A 16,500-nucleotide genomic window follows, 5' to 3' on the forward strand; every position below is an offset into this window, starting at 1 on the left:
GAATGTTATCAGCTTAACATTGGCGCCAATGAACTGTTATTAATGCATGTTCATAACAGTCTGGTAAATAATGTAAATCAGAAATGAACAGTTTACAGCAACCAGTGGACTGCAATTTCTTAAGATTGTATATTTTTGTTTTTACTTTTAATTAAGCATAAAAAGAAGCGTATTTTAGCCCGTTGATAAAAAGTTTATATATTTAACGATTGCCAAACTGGATACCAGGGCTGGTCGCAAGCGTTCTGGTAAAGAGCAGCTGAGCGATCTGGTAACACTGGCCTTACAGCTGATAGAAATCATAACAAAAGAGCAATGTTTTCCTGTGTTGTTTATTTTTAAAAAGCGTTTTTAAGCGTTATTTTGGACGCGAAAATGGACAAATCCAGGTCCAGTGCCTACGACAAGTTCGTTGGCTTCGTGGAACAACTGCGGAATACGGAATGCAGGTGGGACTCAACGCTAATTTGATTGTTTTCACTTGCATCGAATGTTTTGGGGAGGAGACCGGCAACAGTTTGTTGCTCATTACGGAACAATATTGATTAAATTGTGGTGTCCAGGTGATTTCCGGAGGGTTTATTGCCGCTTAAATGACCCTGCCAGCTGGTAAAGCCACCCAAAACATTCGTTTAGCATTGGGCAATAAGTGCATCCGCTATGACGTCATGCCACATACCTGTACTAATACTTTATTACCTCAAATCCGAACAGCCAAAAGCAGAAGATCACCTGCTTCCAGCAGATTGCCGAGTGCATCATGTCGCCCTCGCTGGCGGGGCACATCAACTATGCCGCCCACTGCGGCACGGCCACCAATGTCCTGCTGCTGTTCTGCGAGGATGTGGACTCCGTGGTCCGGATGAGCGCCGAGGAGAACCTCAATAAGATCCTTAGGTCACTCGAGAAAACCCGCGTCAGTCGCATTCTTATGGATCTGTATGGTGAAATTAAGCGGAATGGTAACCAGAGGTGAGGAAACAAATATCTTAAAACCAAAACAATAAACTTATAAAAGGGTAATTGTCTGCACAGATCCCTGAGGATTTGCCTGAACCTGTTCTCTTACTATGCTCCACAAATAAAGGAGAAACACATCAAGTGGTATGCCGTGAGATTGCTCCAATGCATGACGACCATCTCCCAGCGCAAGGAGACGTTGCTCCAGGAGACTCTCTGCGACTTCGTCAAGCACTTTAGCCGTCATATACAACAGGGTCTCAGCGACAGCGAATCCTGCAAACTGTTCGAGGTAGAACCATTTCCCTTAAGCTATTTTATTTATATACTAAAGAGTTTATTGGCATTTGCAGACTTTTCTGGACCATATTAGCTCCGATTGTGCTGTCAAGCGTCGTTGTTCGGCCCAAAATTGCATCAGTCTGATTGAGAACGCGCGCAATAGGAGTCTCATGGCCAGACATGGAGTCAACAAAGTGATGGGTAAGACAGCTTAAATAGGAAATGAATTGCCTGAGCATCATTACTAGCAACGCTAGCCAGAGTTCGTGATGTGTTGAAGAAAAAACATTTTATTTCGTTTGGTGTTATTTACTATTTGATATGTTATATACATAAATCAGAATGAAACAGTTGTTACAAAACACTGAACCTCTATTGTTATTTCGGCAAGAGTAACACCATTAAATTGAACAATATCCTAGCCTTCATAACTGCCCTATTGTTTGTCCAGTTTTGGATACACTAATCCAATATTCGGTGTTATCGCTGTTAGTTATTTAACGCACTTTCGCTACGACTCATTCTGTCCAACAGAACGCTCTTTATATTCACATCAATAATGAAAGAGGTGTTTAAAAAGCGTGTAACGGGCAAATACTAAGCCTCACATAGATCTGCATATATATATATAAATATTGATAGGTCCGAGCTGGGTCTGCAGCTAAAAAATATTTTTAATATTCTAAAAAGCCGCAAATCCATGAAAAATACCTTACCAAAATATAAAGCCATCGAACTGCGAACTGCGAACTACGCGAGCGCGGGTATAGATGGTTTTTGGTTTTATTCAAACTCGCATTGTGAATGCAATCACTGGCATGGGTTTGTTTGTCTGTGGCCTGTGGGCGCTGAGGGGGCGTGGCACAATAAAAGTAACTAGACAGTTGATATAAATTATATTTCTACATTGCTGTTGGTTACCACGCGCAATCGATGGACGCGCCATCGAATGTACGAATATACACACAACTATATTTTTTCGAGATTTGTTTTGATTTTAGGCACCGATAGTGGGCAGTTTTTATTTTAACATTTGCTGACTGGCAGACTGCAGCAATAACTGCAGCGGCAAAAACAAAAGTCATGGCAACGTGAGCCATGCGAAAATGCTTAAAAATTGCAAACACAAATCATTTTTTATTGAATTTTCATGAAAATATTATTGGCAAACGTCGACGAAGAGGTAAATGCACCATAGTTACATTTGCCATCGCCTTTTTATGAGCTCCGTTGTCAAAAACCAACAAAAAATTAAGTTTAAACCTCAGAGAAACTCGTTATTTGGCATTTGCAAACAATTGAAGTGATATGCCGGACTGGGAAAACTAATTCATTTGCTAGGACTACCTTGATGAAAAGTCAAAATTCTGACCTCGCCCAAGTTCATATAAATTAAGCTTCGACTTGACTCTTACTTTGCTCTTTTCTTGTCCAAATGTTTACCTTCAAATCAACTCCTTCAGCTCCTGCTACGCTTCCTAGCTCTGCGCCTTTCCCAGCCGCCTACCGGTCTTCTAGTCCTGTGTCAACTTTATGCCACTTCTCGGCAAAGGCACAATGCCAGGCAACTCTTCAGCGCATCCTTATACAGTCTGGCGCCTCTTTTTATGGGCACCCATCACAGCACTTGGGCTGCCTGTGTTCTGGCATGCTCCTGGCATGCCCCAACAAACAGACACAAAGTACGGTGCTCAGACCTCAGAACTCAGAGCTCAGTGCTCAGAGCCGGGATCCTAGATCCCAAACCCTAGGAAGCCAAGCCCCCGACGCCCACGCCATCTCCGTTTGTTTGTCTCCGCCCGTAGACGAAATGAAATTTATGCACTTGGACACTTCCATGCAATAATTCATGCGAAATTGAATCAGATATTCATTCCTGTGCAGCTTTAAAGCGGATAATCAACGTTGTAAACAAATGCCAGCCGAACGAGGCCAGCAATGCCGGCCACGCTGCAAAAGGGAGCTGGCAAAATTTATGTTGCCCACTGACTGATGCCGAGCTAAACAAAAAGTGCAAATTATTTTCCATGTCAACTGTGTGGCAGCATAAATGGCACACTGGCCAATTCATAATCTGGAATCTGGAAACCGCTGCTGATCTCTTTGAAAGCGCACTCCATGGCCCCCAGGCTGTTCACCTTGTCGAGAATGTCAAAGTTATTATTTTCATGTTGACTTCATTTTGGGCTTTTGCAGTGTCCGATAACTGCAAAATTAATTATTTTTCAGCTGAAACTGAACTCTTATTTGACTATGTGATGTACGTATTGAAATAATTATTATTTTATTTATATGATTTGTAATCAATTTGGTTAGCTGCACTTGTAACCATTTTCTGTAAAAACTTGGGGATTACTTGATTCACACTCTGCACTTTGCAGTAAGTAGGCCTCAAACTAAACACCTTTATTCGGGTGGCTATTAATTGCAGTCCTCGAACGTGCCCAGCATGAAGTCGCCCATTCGCATTCCCATTCGCATTCCCTTTGCTCTTTTCGTTTTGGGCTCGCCAATTTTGCAGAAAGTTCTTGCGGCTTCTGCCGCAATTAATTGATACACATGGAAACAGGCCGCAAGTTGTGCTCGGCAAAGTCACTTGGCTGCCATGAGGGCCATGTAAAAAGTTTCTCCGGCGAGAAGTGTTTTCAATTTTGCGCCCCAAAGGAAGAAAATGAAAACTAATTGAGTAACAAACTTCCAACATGGCGTTTTGTGATTGGTGGCGTATACGTAATGAAACGACAAATAAGCGGAGACAACAAGAGCAAGAACTGCGGGAGGTCGAGGACTCACTCCCAGTGGGTGGGTGGGTGCTTGCTGGGGTGGCGTGGGGTGGTGGAAAGTCTGTGCATGTGTGCAGAGTCTATAAATATCAGATGGAAAGTTTTCAACGAGATAAATTTAATTGGAGGCAATTTGTTGCAAAACATATGAGGGAAAAGTTGCCAAGAACACGAAAGAAGTATGAACTGCAATTGGCCGGCCAAACGCCAAAGAAAGTGGGTAAAGGTATCTGGCATTGCTACTGGTATTCGTATCGGTATTGGTATTGCTATCTGTAAATGTATCTGTATCAGAAGCTCTCTTATTGCTTATTGCTTATTGAGCAAATTGGAATTGCCAGCACACGCTGCGCAAAAAGTTTGCAGAGCGTTTTTAATTTGTATCAACAGCAGCCGTAAGTTTCTCTCCATTAACTAACTTATCCCTATTATTTCTTGCAGAGCTCCTGCTGACGGATCAGCAAGCGAACAGCGTGCTGGGAGCCTTGGGGCTACTGCGCCTCCTGCTGCCACAGCTCATACGCGGCTACCCCGGCGATAGCCACGAGGATTCCGAGTCCTTGGCCGGCAAGAGGCAGCAACAGCAGCAGACAACGACCTCCGACTGTCGGCAAATTATTGAAATTTATGATTATTGTTTGCACCTGCTGAGCACGCAGCACACTGCGAATCACGCCATCATAAATGCCACCCTGGAGGTCATCAACGGCATACTCCAGGCTGTGGACGCCGCATCCGATGGCCAATGTAGCCAGAGTCTGGGGCAAAGTTTGCGCCAACTGTTGTGCAATCAACAACTGCAGCACAATGAGTATTTGCGGCGAAGGAAATCATTAAAGAATCAAATATTCCAATTGAAAAATTACGAAGTGGCGACAAGTCAACAGCAGCTCGAGGATGAGGATCAGGATGTGGATGAGCTGATGGCTGGGGCCACTGCAATGCAAATGAAAAAGAATTCAAATGCAAAACTGCAGCAGGCGAAGTGTCGAGAGCAGCAGCAGCAGCATCAGCAGCAACAGCAAGGCGAGGTTGACAACAGCTCGCTGGGAATTAATGCTGGGGAAGATGCCACGACCGAGGCTTCAAGTTCCGTCGCTGATGAAGGTATGGCAAATAAGGCAGAATGCAAGTCGAGATGGTTTGCGGGTTTGGGTTTGCGTTTGGGAGTGTGTGCGCGCAGTCATGTGGAAATGTGACATGCTGACAGAGGATCAGAGGAACTGGGGGACAGAGGGACAGGCGGGCGGGGCAGGACAGTGAGGACCGTGGGGGGCAGACGGACGGACGGATGGGCGGACGGAACCAACAGACAGACCATGCCGAAATCAAGAAAATTGAGCAATTGCACAGGCTGATGGAGACGCCCGCACACAATGCACATATGAAAATTATTAGTGCATGCTTTTAGGCGGCGGCACATGCAGGAACGAGGTCAGGCCAAATTTGCATTTGCATTTGCCGCCAGCGGAATCCTGCACAAATATTTACACAAATTGTAAGGCTAACCCATGCCCACAGTACTCATGCCCACACCATTTTTGCATTTTCCAGGGGGAGAGCCGGAGTCAACGAAGCAGCGCTGCCACATTAGGAATGCCGCACGCAGCATCAGCGAATGCGTTGCCTCGGATGAGGACAAGCAGGGGCAAGGACACCGGCAGCAGCGGGACGACGATGATGGCATTGTGGCGGAGCATGATGATGATGATGACGATGACGACGACGACATGGAGCTGCTGAGTGCCGAGTGTGATGACTTTACAACCCTGTCGCAACTAAATGAACAACAACAGGCGCTGTCAGCGGCATTGAAATTGCCCGCAACAACAGCAGCAACAGCAACAACAGCAGCAGGAGCAGCAACATCGCAGGACGATATACTGATTGATGTTGATGCCGATGTCGGGGGGCTGCCTAAACCGCAGCATCAGTCATCTCTGCAGAATCTGCTCGCCGGCAGCGATGACAAATCCCAGCATTTGAGTGACATCGACAATGAATCTTTCAACAGCATCGATTTCGAAGCCGAAATCACAATTGCCGGCAGCAAAGAGCAACAGCAGCAGCACCAGCAGCAGCAGCAGCAACATCCAACAGCGGATGATACGGTGGAATCCGGCGATGCAACAGCAATTGGCACATTCTTCAACAATCTGCTGTCGCATTCCAATGCAGGTGAGCCAGCCATAACTATGATACGATATTCCATTCCGTGCAAATATTTCATTAGCAGAGTTCAAAGTTAGCGGAGCAAGTTCAAAACTATTTCCATTTGATGTTATTGCATTTCACGGTCTACCGCAGTCGCCACCAAATCCCATTTTGCCCACATTTTTGATTTTCGCCTTTTGTTTTTTTCCTGCGCCAAACAATTGCGCATCTATTTGCAATATTTGGGCGGAATTCGATGGCATTATTTGCATAATTGCGACAGCGCTGCAGACGTGACTCGCAGCCAAGGCAATTGCACTTGCGAATTAATGAAGCGTAATTGTTGCCGCGTTGTCGAGTGAAATTAGGCAATTCGTGCACAAGGATCTCGCCTTCTGAAGAGAAAGGATGCAACTCTAAAAATATCGATCTTATCGAAATAATCATTGAGTTATATGAAGCCTTTATAGGAAGGTTATATTCAGCTTGTTTTACTTGAGCTCGGCATGTTGATTTAGACTTATTGGGCATTGTTCCTTATACTTAATATTATTTCGTTTAAGTTTAAACTTTATTTCTACCATAATTTCTCGCTGTGCACCTAAGATGCATCTTGTTGTTAGCGTCAGTGTCTTCAGTTGACGTGGGCAAACAAAGCTCTGCACCCTCGACTCTAATGCTGTTTGCTGACTTTTCGATCCCAATTGATACGGCAATCAATCGGTGACATAATTTGTTTTCATATTTAAATCGCTCGACTCGGAGTAACGAGCACCATGGGTATGCCACACTTTTCCCCTGACCTATAAATGGAAATGGAGGAAGAGCGACGACTGGCAGACATGATGCCAGACCCATGTCCTGTCGTTAGTTAGTGCGCGGGGGTGGAGGCTAGTAATAAACAAAGGAAATGTACTGCACTGAGCCGGAAGTACTAATTAAGCGAATGAGTTGTGGGCGGGGCACACAGAGTCCTGGGAAGGGGGGTTGGGGGAGGGGCATGAAGACAACTGGCTGGGCGAAGGACGAGTTGGGGTGCGTATAAAAACCCACATCCACTTGACGTAAATGTTGGGCTTAAATCCGGCATTTCTTGTGTGTGTAAGTCTCTGCGAGGGATGCGGATTAAGCTTGAAACATGGCAATGCATTTGCGCTGTGCGATGGCCCCAAAACTCCCCGCTTTCTCCCCCCGCCTGCCCCAGCAGGCCAACCTCATTGCTGGTTTTCTTGTGCCGCCACTGCCACTTGGCCAAAGCATCACACTGCAAGTTGGCAACAAAGTGGTTAAGACAAATGGGTTACGTGATAAAATGCGGTTACTCAAATTGCATGTATGCAAGCTTACATGTTGTGTCACAGTATACGTAAACGTATACATATACGTATATGTACGTGTGTGTTTTCGGCGCGGGTGTGCTTGGTGTGCATGGTGTGTGCAGTGTGTGTTGTGTGTGTGTACGGGTTTATTTAGCATTGCCAGGAACAGTCGGCCAAAACGAGAGGAGCCAGCCATCAGTTGCTGCACTTTGCCTGCTCCGCGCTTGGCTCCTTTTTATTTTCGTCCTGCCCACCGCCTGTTGTTACTGCCGTCGCTGTTGTTGTTGTTGTTGTTGTTATCCTTTCAGGGCCGCATTAGTTGTTTTTGCTATTGTGCACTTATGCGCTATCAGCCTTTTTGCGCTGCTTCCCCCGTCCGTCCGCGGTAGTTATTGCCGCTTGTTTGTTTTTGTTTCTATAAATATGTGCACATATATCTGGGACTATATGTGCGCCCAGATATGTGAAGCCGCAGCCAGATCCGCCCGTCTTTATCTGCACTACAGCCCCGACGATTAGTATACTCTTGGAAGTACTCCAGCGACATATGTACATACCCTTGCGATCTGGGCTTTTAATAAAAGCTTCCTGGAATGCTTTTAGTTTGAAAGGAATTAAGGTAGGCTGTGTGGAATCTCAGCCAGAAACTGATAGCAATAATGTTTAAATGCATATTATAATAGCAATATTAAAGTATTTACTTTAATCAGCTTACTAGCTTTAAGAGCAGTTAGCGAGTTCCGACTTTCGTTTTGCTTAGGCCAGCCACGTTATCCTATATTCATATACAATTTTTTGCCCCTCTTGGTCGTGTCCTTCGCTGTATTTTTGCTATTTTTTATACCCTTTCGCTGCATCCACATATGTAACTTGAGCAGTAAAAAACATTTGCATGTGTGCTGGTAGGCGGAGAGGTTTTACCCATCCGTGTGCCGCGCATAAAGTAGCAGCCATGGAACCATCGCTCCACAGTCCTCCCCGCGTTTTTTCCGGCCAGAGCGCGCGTTTCCCACGCGGTTTTCATTGTCGCCTAGTTTGGGGTTTCGCTCCTTTTTTTTTTTCGTTTTGCTTATACGCTTCAAAGTTGTATTTGCCATTTGTGTGTGCTGCATTTTTTGTTTGCGTTTTCAGCGTGATTTTATAATAAAAGGAAAACACTCGAGCGAAGTTGCGGAGCTGCTGCCGTTTTCACTTTTATGGAGGCGAAGCTATTAAAGCATAAAATGCCAGCCAACCCCAAACATAATTACCGGCGAGTGTATGAGCACGAAAGTTGCATAAAACTGCATGCTGAAATCCCTGATTCCTGGGTGCTTTTATGAGCACCCAGCTTTTCCTAATTTGAGGGATAATTCAGATTGCTGGTTTTTGGTAAATCAGTTTTTTAGATGTGGGATTACATGTTAAGTGCCAGATGTGCTGTTTTAACTCTGATCTGCGCTCTTTTCTATGGAGTTTTAGCATACTGAGAGAATGCTTTTGAATGGAAATGGAAAAAACTGCTGTTTGTTTCGATTAAAGCGAGGCAAATTGTAACCAATTTGATGGGCTTACCACTGCCACTTAAAGGATGTGTTCCTGCAACACTGATCGGGCTTCCTCGGTAGTTTATCTGCCCCGCACAATACATGCGAGCACTCTGACCATAAAGTGCTCTGCTGCTTCCGTTGGCCGCAGTCGTGGAAACGTGGTTGCTCTAATTTTTACAGCTCTTGCATGCGGCCGGAACATCCATTAGAACAATAACAAAGAACAACAACTACGACAGGGAAAGCCACAACAAGTGCATCTAAAAGATGCAGCCATTTTTAACCCACTTAAGTGGTCAGCGAGGGAAGCGAGTGCCTGCACTATGCTCGTACTTTCCATGAAATTGAAGTTTTCAATTAATTTTCAATACAAGATGGAGAACCGGGAAGTTTGCCCGCGGCTGCAAGCTAATAGAACAACATAAAAAGTAGCTAGGAAAATAGTTTCAGCGGTTTTACCTCCCCCCCCCACACACACACACACACACATCCTAGCCAGATACTTGTGCCCTCATGGCGCACAAAGTTTGCCACGATAGACGAATGTGCCGGGTAATTGGCCGTCTGGAGTGGCCGCAAATTAGCCAACGCCATTGCTGGCATTAGTGTCAAACCAAGTTATCTGCTAGACCTTCGACGGAGCGCTCTAACTCTCGTGGCTTTTGTGCTTCCAGCTTCGGAGTCGGTCAGTAAGCTCTTTCGTCAATCAAGCGGCTCTAAGTCCACGCCCACCAAGTCCGCCTCCACTCCCGCTGCCGCTGCCGCCGACAAATCGGATGCAATCTCGACCGCCTCGCTCACGCTCTCGCTCAGCTCCTTGGCCAGCAGCAATCTGGAGCCGCCGGAACGGCAGCCCTCGATTGCGGAGACGCCCACGCCTGTGGAGGACTCCTGCTCGATAACCGCCTCCCACACAGCCTCCACAGCCCTCATGATGGATGCTCCGGCCGTGGAAGTGGCAGCCTCTAAGCCCGAAACACCGCAGCTGCGTGGCACGCCCAACGGTAAGTCGCTGGCTGTCGCACCTAGGAGACACTAATTAGAAGCTTTATCTCCGCAGCTAATCCCTTTCTAGCGGAGAACTCGCCGCTCCGGCAGACAGTTGTCGGTCGTGCCCTGATCACCGTGAAAATTGGCAGCATCCTGGAGCAGTCGTTGGTCTACTATACCGCTCGCTTGGTGGCAGCTCGGTTTCTGCTCAGTGGACAGGCGGCGGGATTGCAGCCCGATAGCATCAGCAGAGTGTCCATCAAGAGCCTCTCCCTGGCCGTGATTGCCCAATGTGTGCGTTTGTCTCCGAGGATTCTTCAACTCAGCCTGCAGATTAGCGAGCAGGAACTGCAGCTGCTGGAGGAGGCCACCTCTCGTACTGGAAGTGGTGATAGCACTCAAGTCTCGAGTCCCCAGAGCAGCGACAATTCCCAGGTAGGCGGAGAGAAGCCAGCGCTGGATAGTAGTCTGGTTGAGACTAGCCTGGAGGAGAACCTGCTTCTGCTGGACATCAAAGATGATCACTTTGGGCCGAGCACCTGTCCTGCATACTTACAGTCAGCAACGCCCACCCTAAGTCGCAGTGCAGACGCTTCAGTTCTTCTACTTGAAGGCACTACCTCATCGTCATCAGCCAAGAAATCGGCAGAGAAACTCTCCAAGTCCGAGATCGTGGGAAGTTCGTATAGGCCCACAGTGGCAGTTGAGGATGTGCCTCCATTGAACATGCCTCCACGTCCACCCAAGCGCACAAAGTCAACGCGCAGTCGTGCAGGAGCTTTCAGAACCACTTCAACCACTGAAAACTCTCCACCTCAGGATCGTCAGAAGCTTTCGGATGTGCTGCTCTTCCATGACCACTGCGATCCCATCTTGCGAGGCGGCGTCCAGCAGGTCGTGGGTAACTTCCTGCAATCCAGTGGGGCCGGTCTGCTTCTGGATCTGCAACGTGGTCTTGGCCTGCAACACTTGCTGGCCATTTTGCTGAAGGTGAGTGCGTCGATATTCCCACACACGATATTCGCACAAAGTGTTTCATAGCCGGAGGCACTCTGGCGCGAGTTCCTTTAATGGGTACCTCCCACCTGCCGGTGCCTGGTTAATGGTAAGCTACATTACATGTATGCTAACCCGCTTTGTATATCTGGCGCTATATCTTTGTCATAGCACGCCCACATGCACTCCTTCCTTCCTCCTTTCACTACTCTATTTTCTCCCCTGCGTTTGCATGACGCATACGCCACGTTGTACGACTATTTGCTTTACTCTGCGCAAGGTTTAGAGACTTGATTAGGATGATGATTTTGGCTTTAAACTATAGATAACGCACATTCTTCTTATCAGTGTCTTAATTATCGCAAGAAGGACCAAGTTTCTTCACAGAAAAAATGGTAATTGAAGAATTTCATTTGGAAACTCCAAATTCCCAGAGCATTCCATCTTCGACTGGCCCGGATTATTATGTGGCAGCAGCGAAGTCCGCCCTCTATTTTCCCCTCTGAGCAAACATTCTATATCTATAAATATGTGCCCCCACCTTTTCGCTGTACTTTTTTCTATGTTAAACCATCAAGCTAACATATTTTAACACATGCAGGCAAACACACACGGACACGGACACGTGTCCATATCAATGGCTGCTGCCTTTTGAATATTTTCCAACTCCGGCCACCAACTCAACTCAAGCCAAGCCAGTTGCAGTTGGAGCTTAGCCGGCGGCATTTTGTGTGGTTGGTTGTTTTTCATTTGAAAATAAGAAAGAAAATTCTTATCGCCTTCGCAATGTGCAAGTGCAAATGCCCCTAAAGGGAGCAGCGCGCATCCGTTGCCATCTTACTTTCTCCCATCTTTTCATTCCCATTCCCATCACCGCACCATTCCACCATTCCACTATACCACTATGCCACCATCCCCGTTCCCCATCTTGCCCAGCTTACCCTTCCGGTATGCAGAATGTGCGCATAAGTTGCACATTGATTTCTGTCTGGGGATTGGCCGTGGCAGTAAGTTGGAAGTTGGGGCTCCGATGCGGGGATGGTTTCTTATTGAATTCAATAATTTAGTGGCCAGCACCGAACATTTAAATTGCTGCTGGCTGTTGGCCTCCCCAAAAGTGCAATTTGATTATGCAATGTTGTTGCAGCGCGATGCACGCGCAGATGAGAGGAGGAAGTGGCATGGGAAGTGGAATGGGAATGGGACGCAAGACGTGCTAGCTGAAAATCACATTAGATGCCTGCTATATAATGGCTGCAAATCCGTCTCAATGGCACTTGCCAGCATACCGAAATTGGAGCCAAAACGAGATAGAGATTGTTGGGATGGGGATCGGAATGAGAATGAGAACGAGAATGAGGATGGTAAACGGGAAGATCCTCCCTGAAGCTGGCCATCCCAGGCCATTCCGGGGCCAAAGGCAAAGCAACTTTGATAACAATAGCCCTTTGGCCGGGTCTGCAGCTAGGAAAAGCTTGTTAGGGATTCGTTAAAAATGCACACACTCTCAGATGGATGCCCGGATGGCGAAAAGGGGTGGGAGGGTGGTAAGGTTGGTAAGGGAGGGAGGGGATGGCCGAGAGCTGGCCACTGTGTGATTGTGGAAAAGTTTTTGCTTGTGCAAACAATAAAACACAAATTCGCTTAGCCAACGTCTCGTTTTGGCTGTGGCCGTCTTGTGCCTGTTCTTGAGATCCTGTATAAAGAAATTTAGCCGAAAACTTTTTGCTCTTCTCCACTTATTGCAGGGCTTTGAGGACGAGATCCACACAGTGGTTATACAAGCGTTGAATGCATTCGATAAGATATTTCCGCATGTGGTGTCCAAATATTTGACAGAGCCGCCATGTCATTATCATGCTCATCAGCAGCAGCAACAGAAGGAGCAGCAAAAGGAGCAGCAGCAGCAGCAGGATGAGGAGCAGAACAACCAGAAGCTGGAGCAGGACCTGCAACGACATTCAAGTGGACAACAAAAGCGCTCGGGCCAGGCGCAAACATTTGGCCAACAAACTTTTGCAAAGGACCAGGATAATGCCTTAAGCAGTCAACAGCAGCAACAAAGGCGTCCTAACGATGCCGGGACATGTGCCAACTCCTCGGCCACTGATAATGATGAGCTACTGGCTGCTCTTTTGAATGATTTCCAATTGCAATCGACTGGCATGCGGCAGCAGCAGAAGAATAATAACACCGGCACTGGACCGTCGGGTAATGAGCCCGATCTCGAACCCAATCCCAATCCCAATCCCCATCCCCATCCCAATCCCGATCCAGCAGTGGAGCCTTCCTGTGTGTTTGCCATCTCACCGAAATTGCTCTTGAGCAAACTACGGCTCTGCCATCACAATAAATATTGGCTGGTCCAGAATAAATACGCCGAAGTTATTTCGAATTTAAATTACGTGCTGCTGCGGTCGTACTACGCAAATTTTCGTTGTGCCATCGACTACAAAAACAGCGGCGCCACGAGCCAGGACCAGGACTCCCAGTGGCCGCCGAGGGATGCCGGCAGTGTCTGCCACGCTGGACGAGATGCGGAGGGCGAGGACATTGTCTGCACTTATGAGGTAAGCAGCTAAATCGTCTTATTACAGCCGCTCCCGCTGGCAGTCCACCATCCGCCGCTCGCCAGCTTGTTTATTGTGCAGATTATTTTACGAGTGTGTTTTCGCCCAGCTCTCTTGAGCAACTGGAGCAACTGGAGCAACTGAAGCATCCGAGGCAATTCGAGTGCCGGGACGGGGGCGCTCCTCTGAGAACTCTTATTGAACATTTGTGCACTCAAGTGTGTGGCCGGGCTCTTTGTGCATTCTGCAGGAGACTGCGAGCGCATCCTGCCGAATACGGAATACCGAATCCAGAATGACGGTACCACTGACAGCCACTGACGGACTGGCTGACAGAGCTTTGGGGGTTTTCGTTTTCGTGGCACCAGCTCGCACATATATTTGTTTATTTATTATTTTGACAAAGCTAAGCAATTTACTAAATGGCACTGAGAGGGAAAACGTACATCAACTCGAGTAGAGTCGGCAAACAATTGCGCCAAAGGACGACAGACGGATCAAACTGAATCAAACCGAGAAAATGTAATAGCATGAAAAGAGCTTAAATGTGTGCCTACATTCACATCTATTGATGGAGCTTTGCATTTCGTATTCCAAACGTAGTTGCAATTATGGTTGACTGTGTTTTCGCCGAGTTCAAAACTTGGTAGCCCGCATTTCTCGATGGGAATTCACGCTCAAAAAACTTTACCTAAATAATATTTTAATATAATATAATAAACTAAATATTAATTTAATTATTTTATTATATTAAGTGTTGAAATCAACTAGTTTTTTCAATATTTTATGCATATATATAAATATCTCACGTATTTTCAAATTGATTCCAATCAATGGTGGGCTTTTCATGCCGATGGCCATTTTGTTCAGTGTTCTACCTTGCGGGCCAAATCGACTGGGCAAACCGCATCTGCACGGGCATTCGAAACTGCCAAACTGCATAATGAAAACTTGGCTCACTTTTTGATTTACAACGTGCCGTCAACTGACTCACAAGCACTTTGTCCCCTTGCAGGCGCAGTTTCTGGCTGAACTTTTACATCTGCTCGGCGACGATGATGCGCGGGTGCGGGAACACGCCGCCTGCTGTCTTTGCCGTTTTATAATGCAAACGGCGCGCCAGGATCCCTCGCAGGACCAAGGAGCAGCAGCAGCTGGAGGAGGAGGAAAAGAAGTCGATATCGAAGGCAATGGCAACGTCAATGTGGAAACTCAACAAACTAATTTCAATTTGCTGTGGGATTTTTTCGACTATCGCATATTTGGCAGCATGTCCGTGACGTTGCGTAATTTATTCCGGGCCAGCTCGACGATTGTGCCGCCTCTGGCTGAGCTGGATGCATTGGCCACCTTCAACTCAGCCCCATCCCACCCCGAAACTGGCAGCACGTCCGGCTCCTCCACATCGACATCTGCCTCAGCCGGAGGATCCGCAGCGGCAGTCTCCGCGGCGTCGGCCTACTTTGAGGCAAGTTACGGCATCGGCATCGCCGAGGGGCATGTTTTTGCGCTGGCATCCGCGTCCCAACGTCAAATCGCGCAGGAGGAAAAAGTTTTGGCCAAAGTTTTGTATCGCTTGACAAATAAATTGATGACGCTGAATGATAAAAATGTGCAGGTAAATATTTGTGTTTGCCAATCGAACGGAGGAGCCACCAAATCGAAGTGAATCGACCCATCCAACCCAACCAACGAAATTTTCCCTTTACAGTTTGGCATAATTTACGCGCTGCGAGTCCTGCTGAGGTACTTCAATTTCGTGGACTATCAACAGGCCTGGCTGGAATTCAATTTCGTGGAAATTTGCATTAGCTATGCCTACTACAACAATGCAACAGCTGCGGACCTCGGCTGCCAGGCCGATTTGATTGATGTGATGGGCAAATTAATGGCAGGTGAGTGGACTGCCTGCCGATCACACAAGGGGTTACTCTGTTATTTCCTTGCTGGCCCAGAGCCAATCCCAATCCCACTCCCAAACCGAAACCCAAACCCAATCTCCATATCCGTATCCACCAATTTCGCAATATCCAACCATCTTAACCGACATTCACATTCAAATGCCGCATTAATTCATGGCTAGCTGGTTGGTGTGGCTGATGATTTCTCTGGTGCGCCTGAATGCCCTCACGATATTTCTGATATTTCCGATATTTATTGGATTTATTTGACTGGCCCGTACGCAGTCGACGCTTTGCGGCTCGTTTGGCTAATTTAATTTAAATGGAATTACAAAAGCAGTAATTTTTAGTCTCAGACTGCATATTTAATTGCATTATGCTGTAATGAATGCTGTGGCAACGTTTGCATAAATCATTTTAATTAATTGTTTGTCATTAAATAGATTTGCATAAATATTTTCATGCTGCGGTGTAAGTGACTGGGCGCAGTCTATTTTTTTTAGATGTTATTATTTTTAAATTTAATCAAGAAAAAGGGGAAATTAGCATAAATGGTTTTAAATTTCCGTTGCACTTAATGCATATTTCGCTACCAAAAAATAGGCAATTAACTATTTCAAAACCCAACACAAATGACAGTTTGCGCGACTTTAAAATACACTTTACTATATAAATCATTCAATTGGTGTGTGTTCCAAAAATGTGCCTGTACATAAGGCAAAGAATTATTTCTGGCTTGTATTATTATCCAATGTTTTTGATTAAAAAGTACCAAAATGTTGCACCTAATAGGCTTACGACCACACAGGCTAGCATTAAAAGCTAAAACTGCATTCCGCATTCATTCTCACACTTTTTTGCCATGCAACTAAACGTTTTTAATTTAATAATTCTGCACAGCATTATTAACAAAGTGCATCCACAAAAAAAAAACCAGCAACTGTAGCAACATCAACAACAGTTATGCACATAGTGCAGTAATAAACATTTCAATTCAATTTGCGAAATGTTTATTC

At 46.3% G+C, this 16,500-nt stretch overlaps 1 protein-coding gene across 1 annotated transcript in view; it reads left to right on the top strand.

Moving 5' to 3' along the window:
- Positions 1 to 302: 302 nt before the first annotated feature.
- LOC122622656 overlaps positions 303 to 16,500 on the top strand; it is a 39,723-nt gene continuing 23,525 nt past the window's right edge. The window contains exons 1-11 of the mRNA XM_043801273.1: positions 303 to 449; positions 715 to 972; positions 1,036 to 1,252; positions 1,314 to 1,443; positions 4,467 to 5,132; positions 5,580 to 6,203; positions 9,702 to 10,031; positions 10,088 to 11,007; positions 12,762 to 13,583; positions 14,599 to 15,201; positions 15,295 to 15,478. Coding sequence (XP_043657208.1) covers positions 376 to 449; positions 715 to 972; positions 1,036 to 1,252; positions 1,314 to 1,443; positions 4,467 to 5,132; positions 5,580 to 6,203; positions 9,702 to 10,031; positions 10,088 to 11,007; positions 12,762 to 13,583; positions 14,599 to 15,201; positions 15,295 to 15,478 — 4,828 coding nt within the window. The 5' untranslated portion in view covers positions 303 to 375. The remainder of the gene's footprint in view (positions 450 to 714; positions 973 to 1,035; positions 1,253 to 1,313; positions 1,444 to 4,466; positions 5,133 to 5,579; positions 6,204 to 9,701; positions 10,032 to 10,087; positions 11,008 to 12,761; positions 13,584 to 14,598; positions 15,202 to 15,294; positions 15,479 to 16,500) is intronic.

Source organism: Drosophila teissieri, chromosome 3R (assembly GCF_016746235.2).
Source record: "Drosophila teissieri strain GT53w chromosome 3R, Prin_Dtei_1.1, whole genome shotgun sequence".
NCBI classification, from domain to species: Eukaryota; Metazoa; Arthropoda; class Insecta; order Diptera; family Drosophilidae; genus Drosophila; species Drosophila teissieri.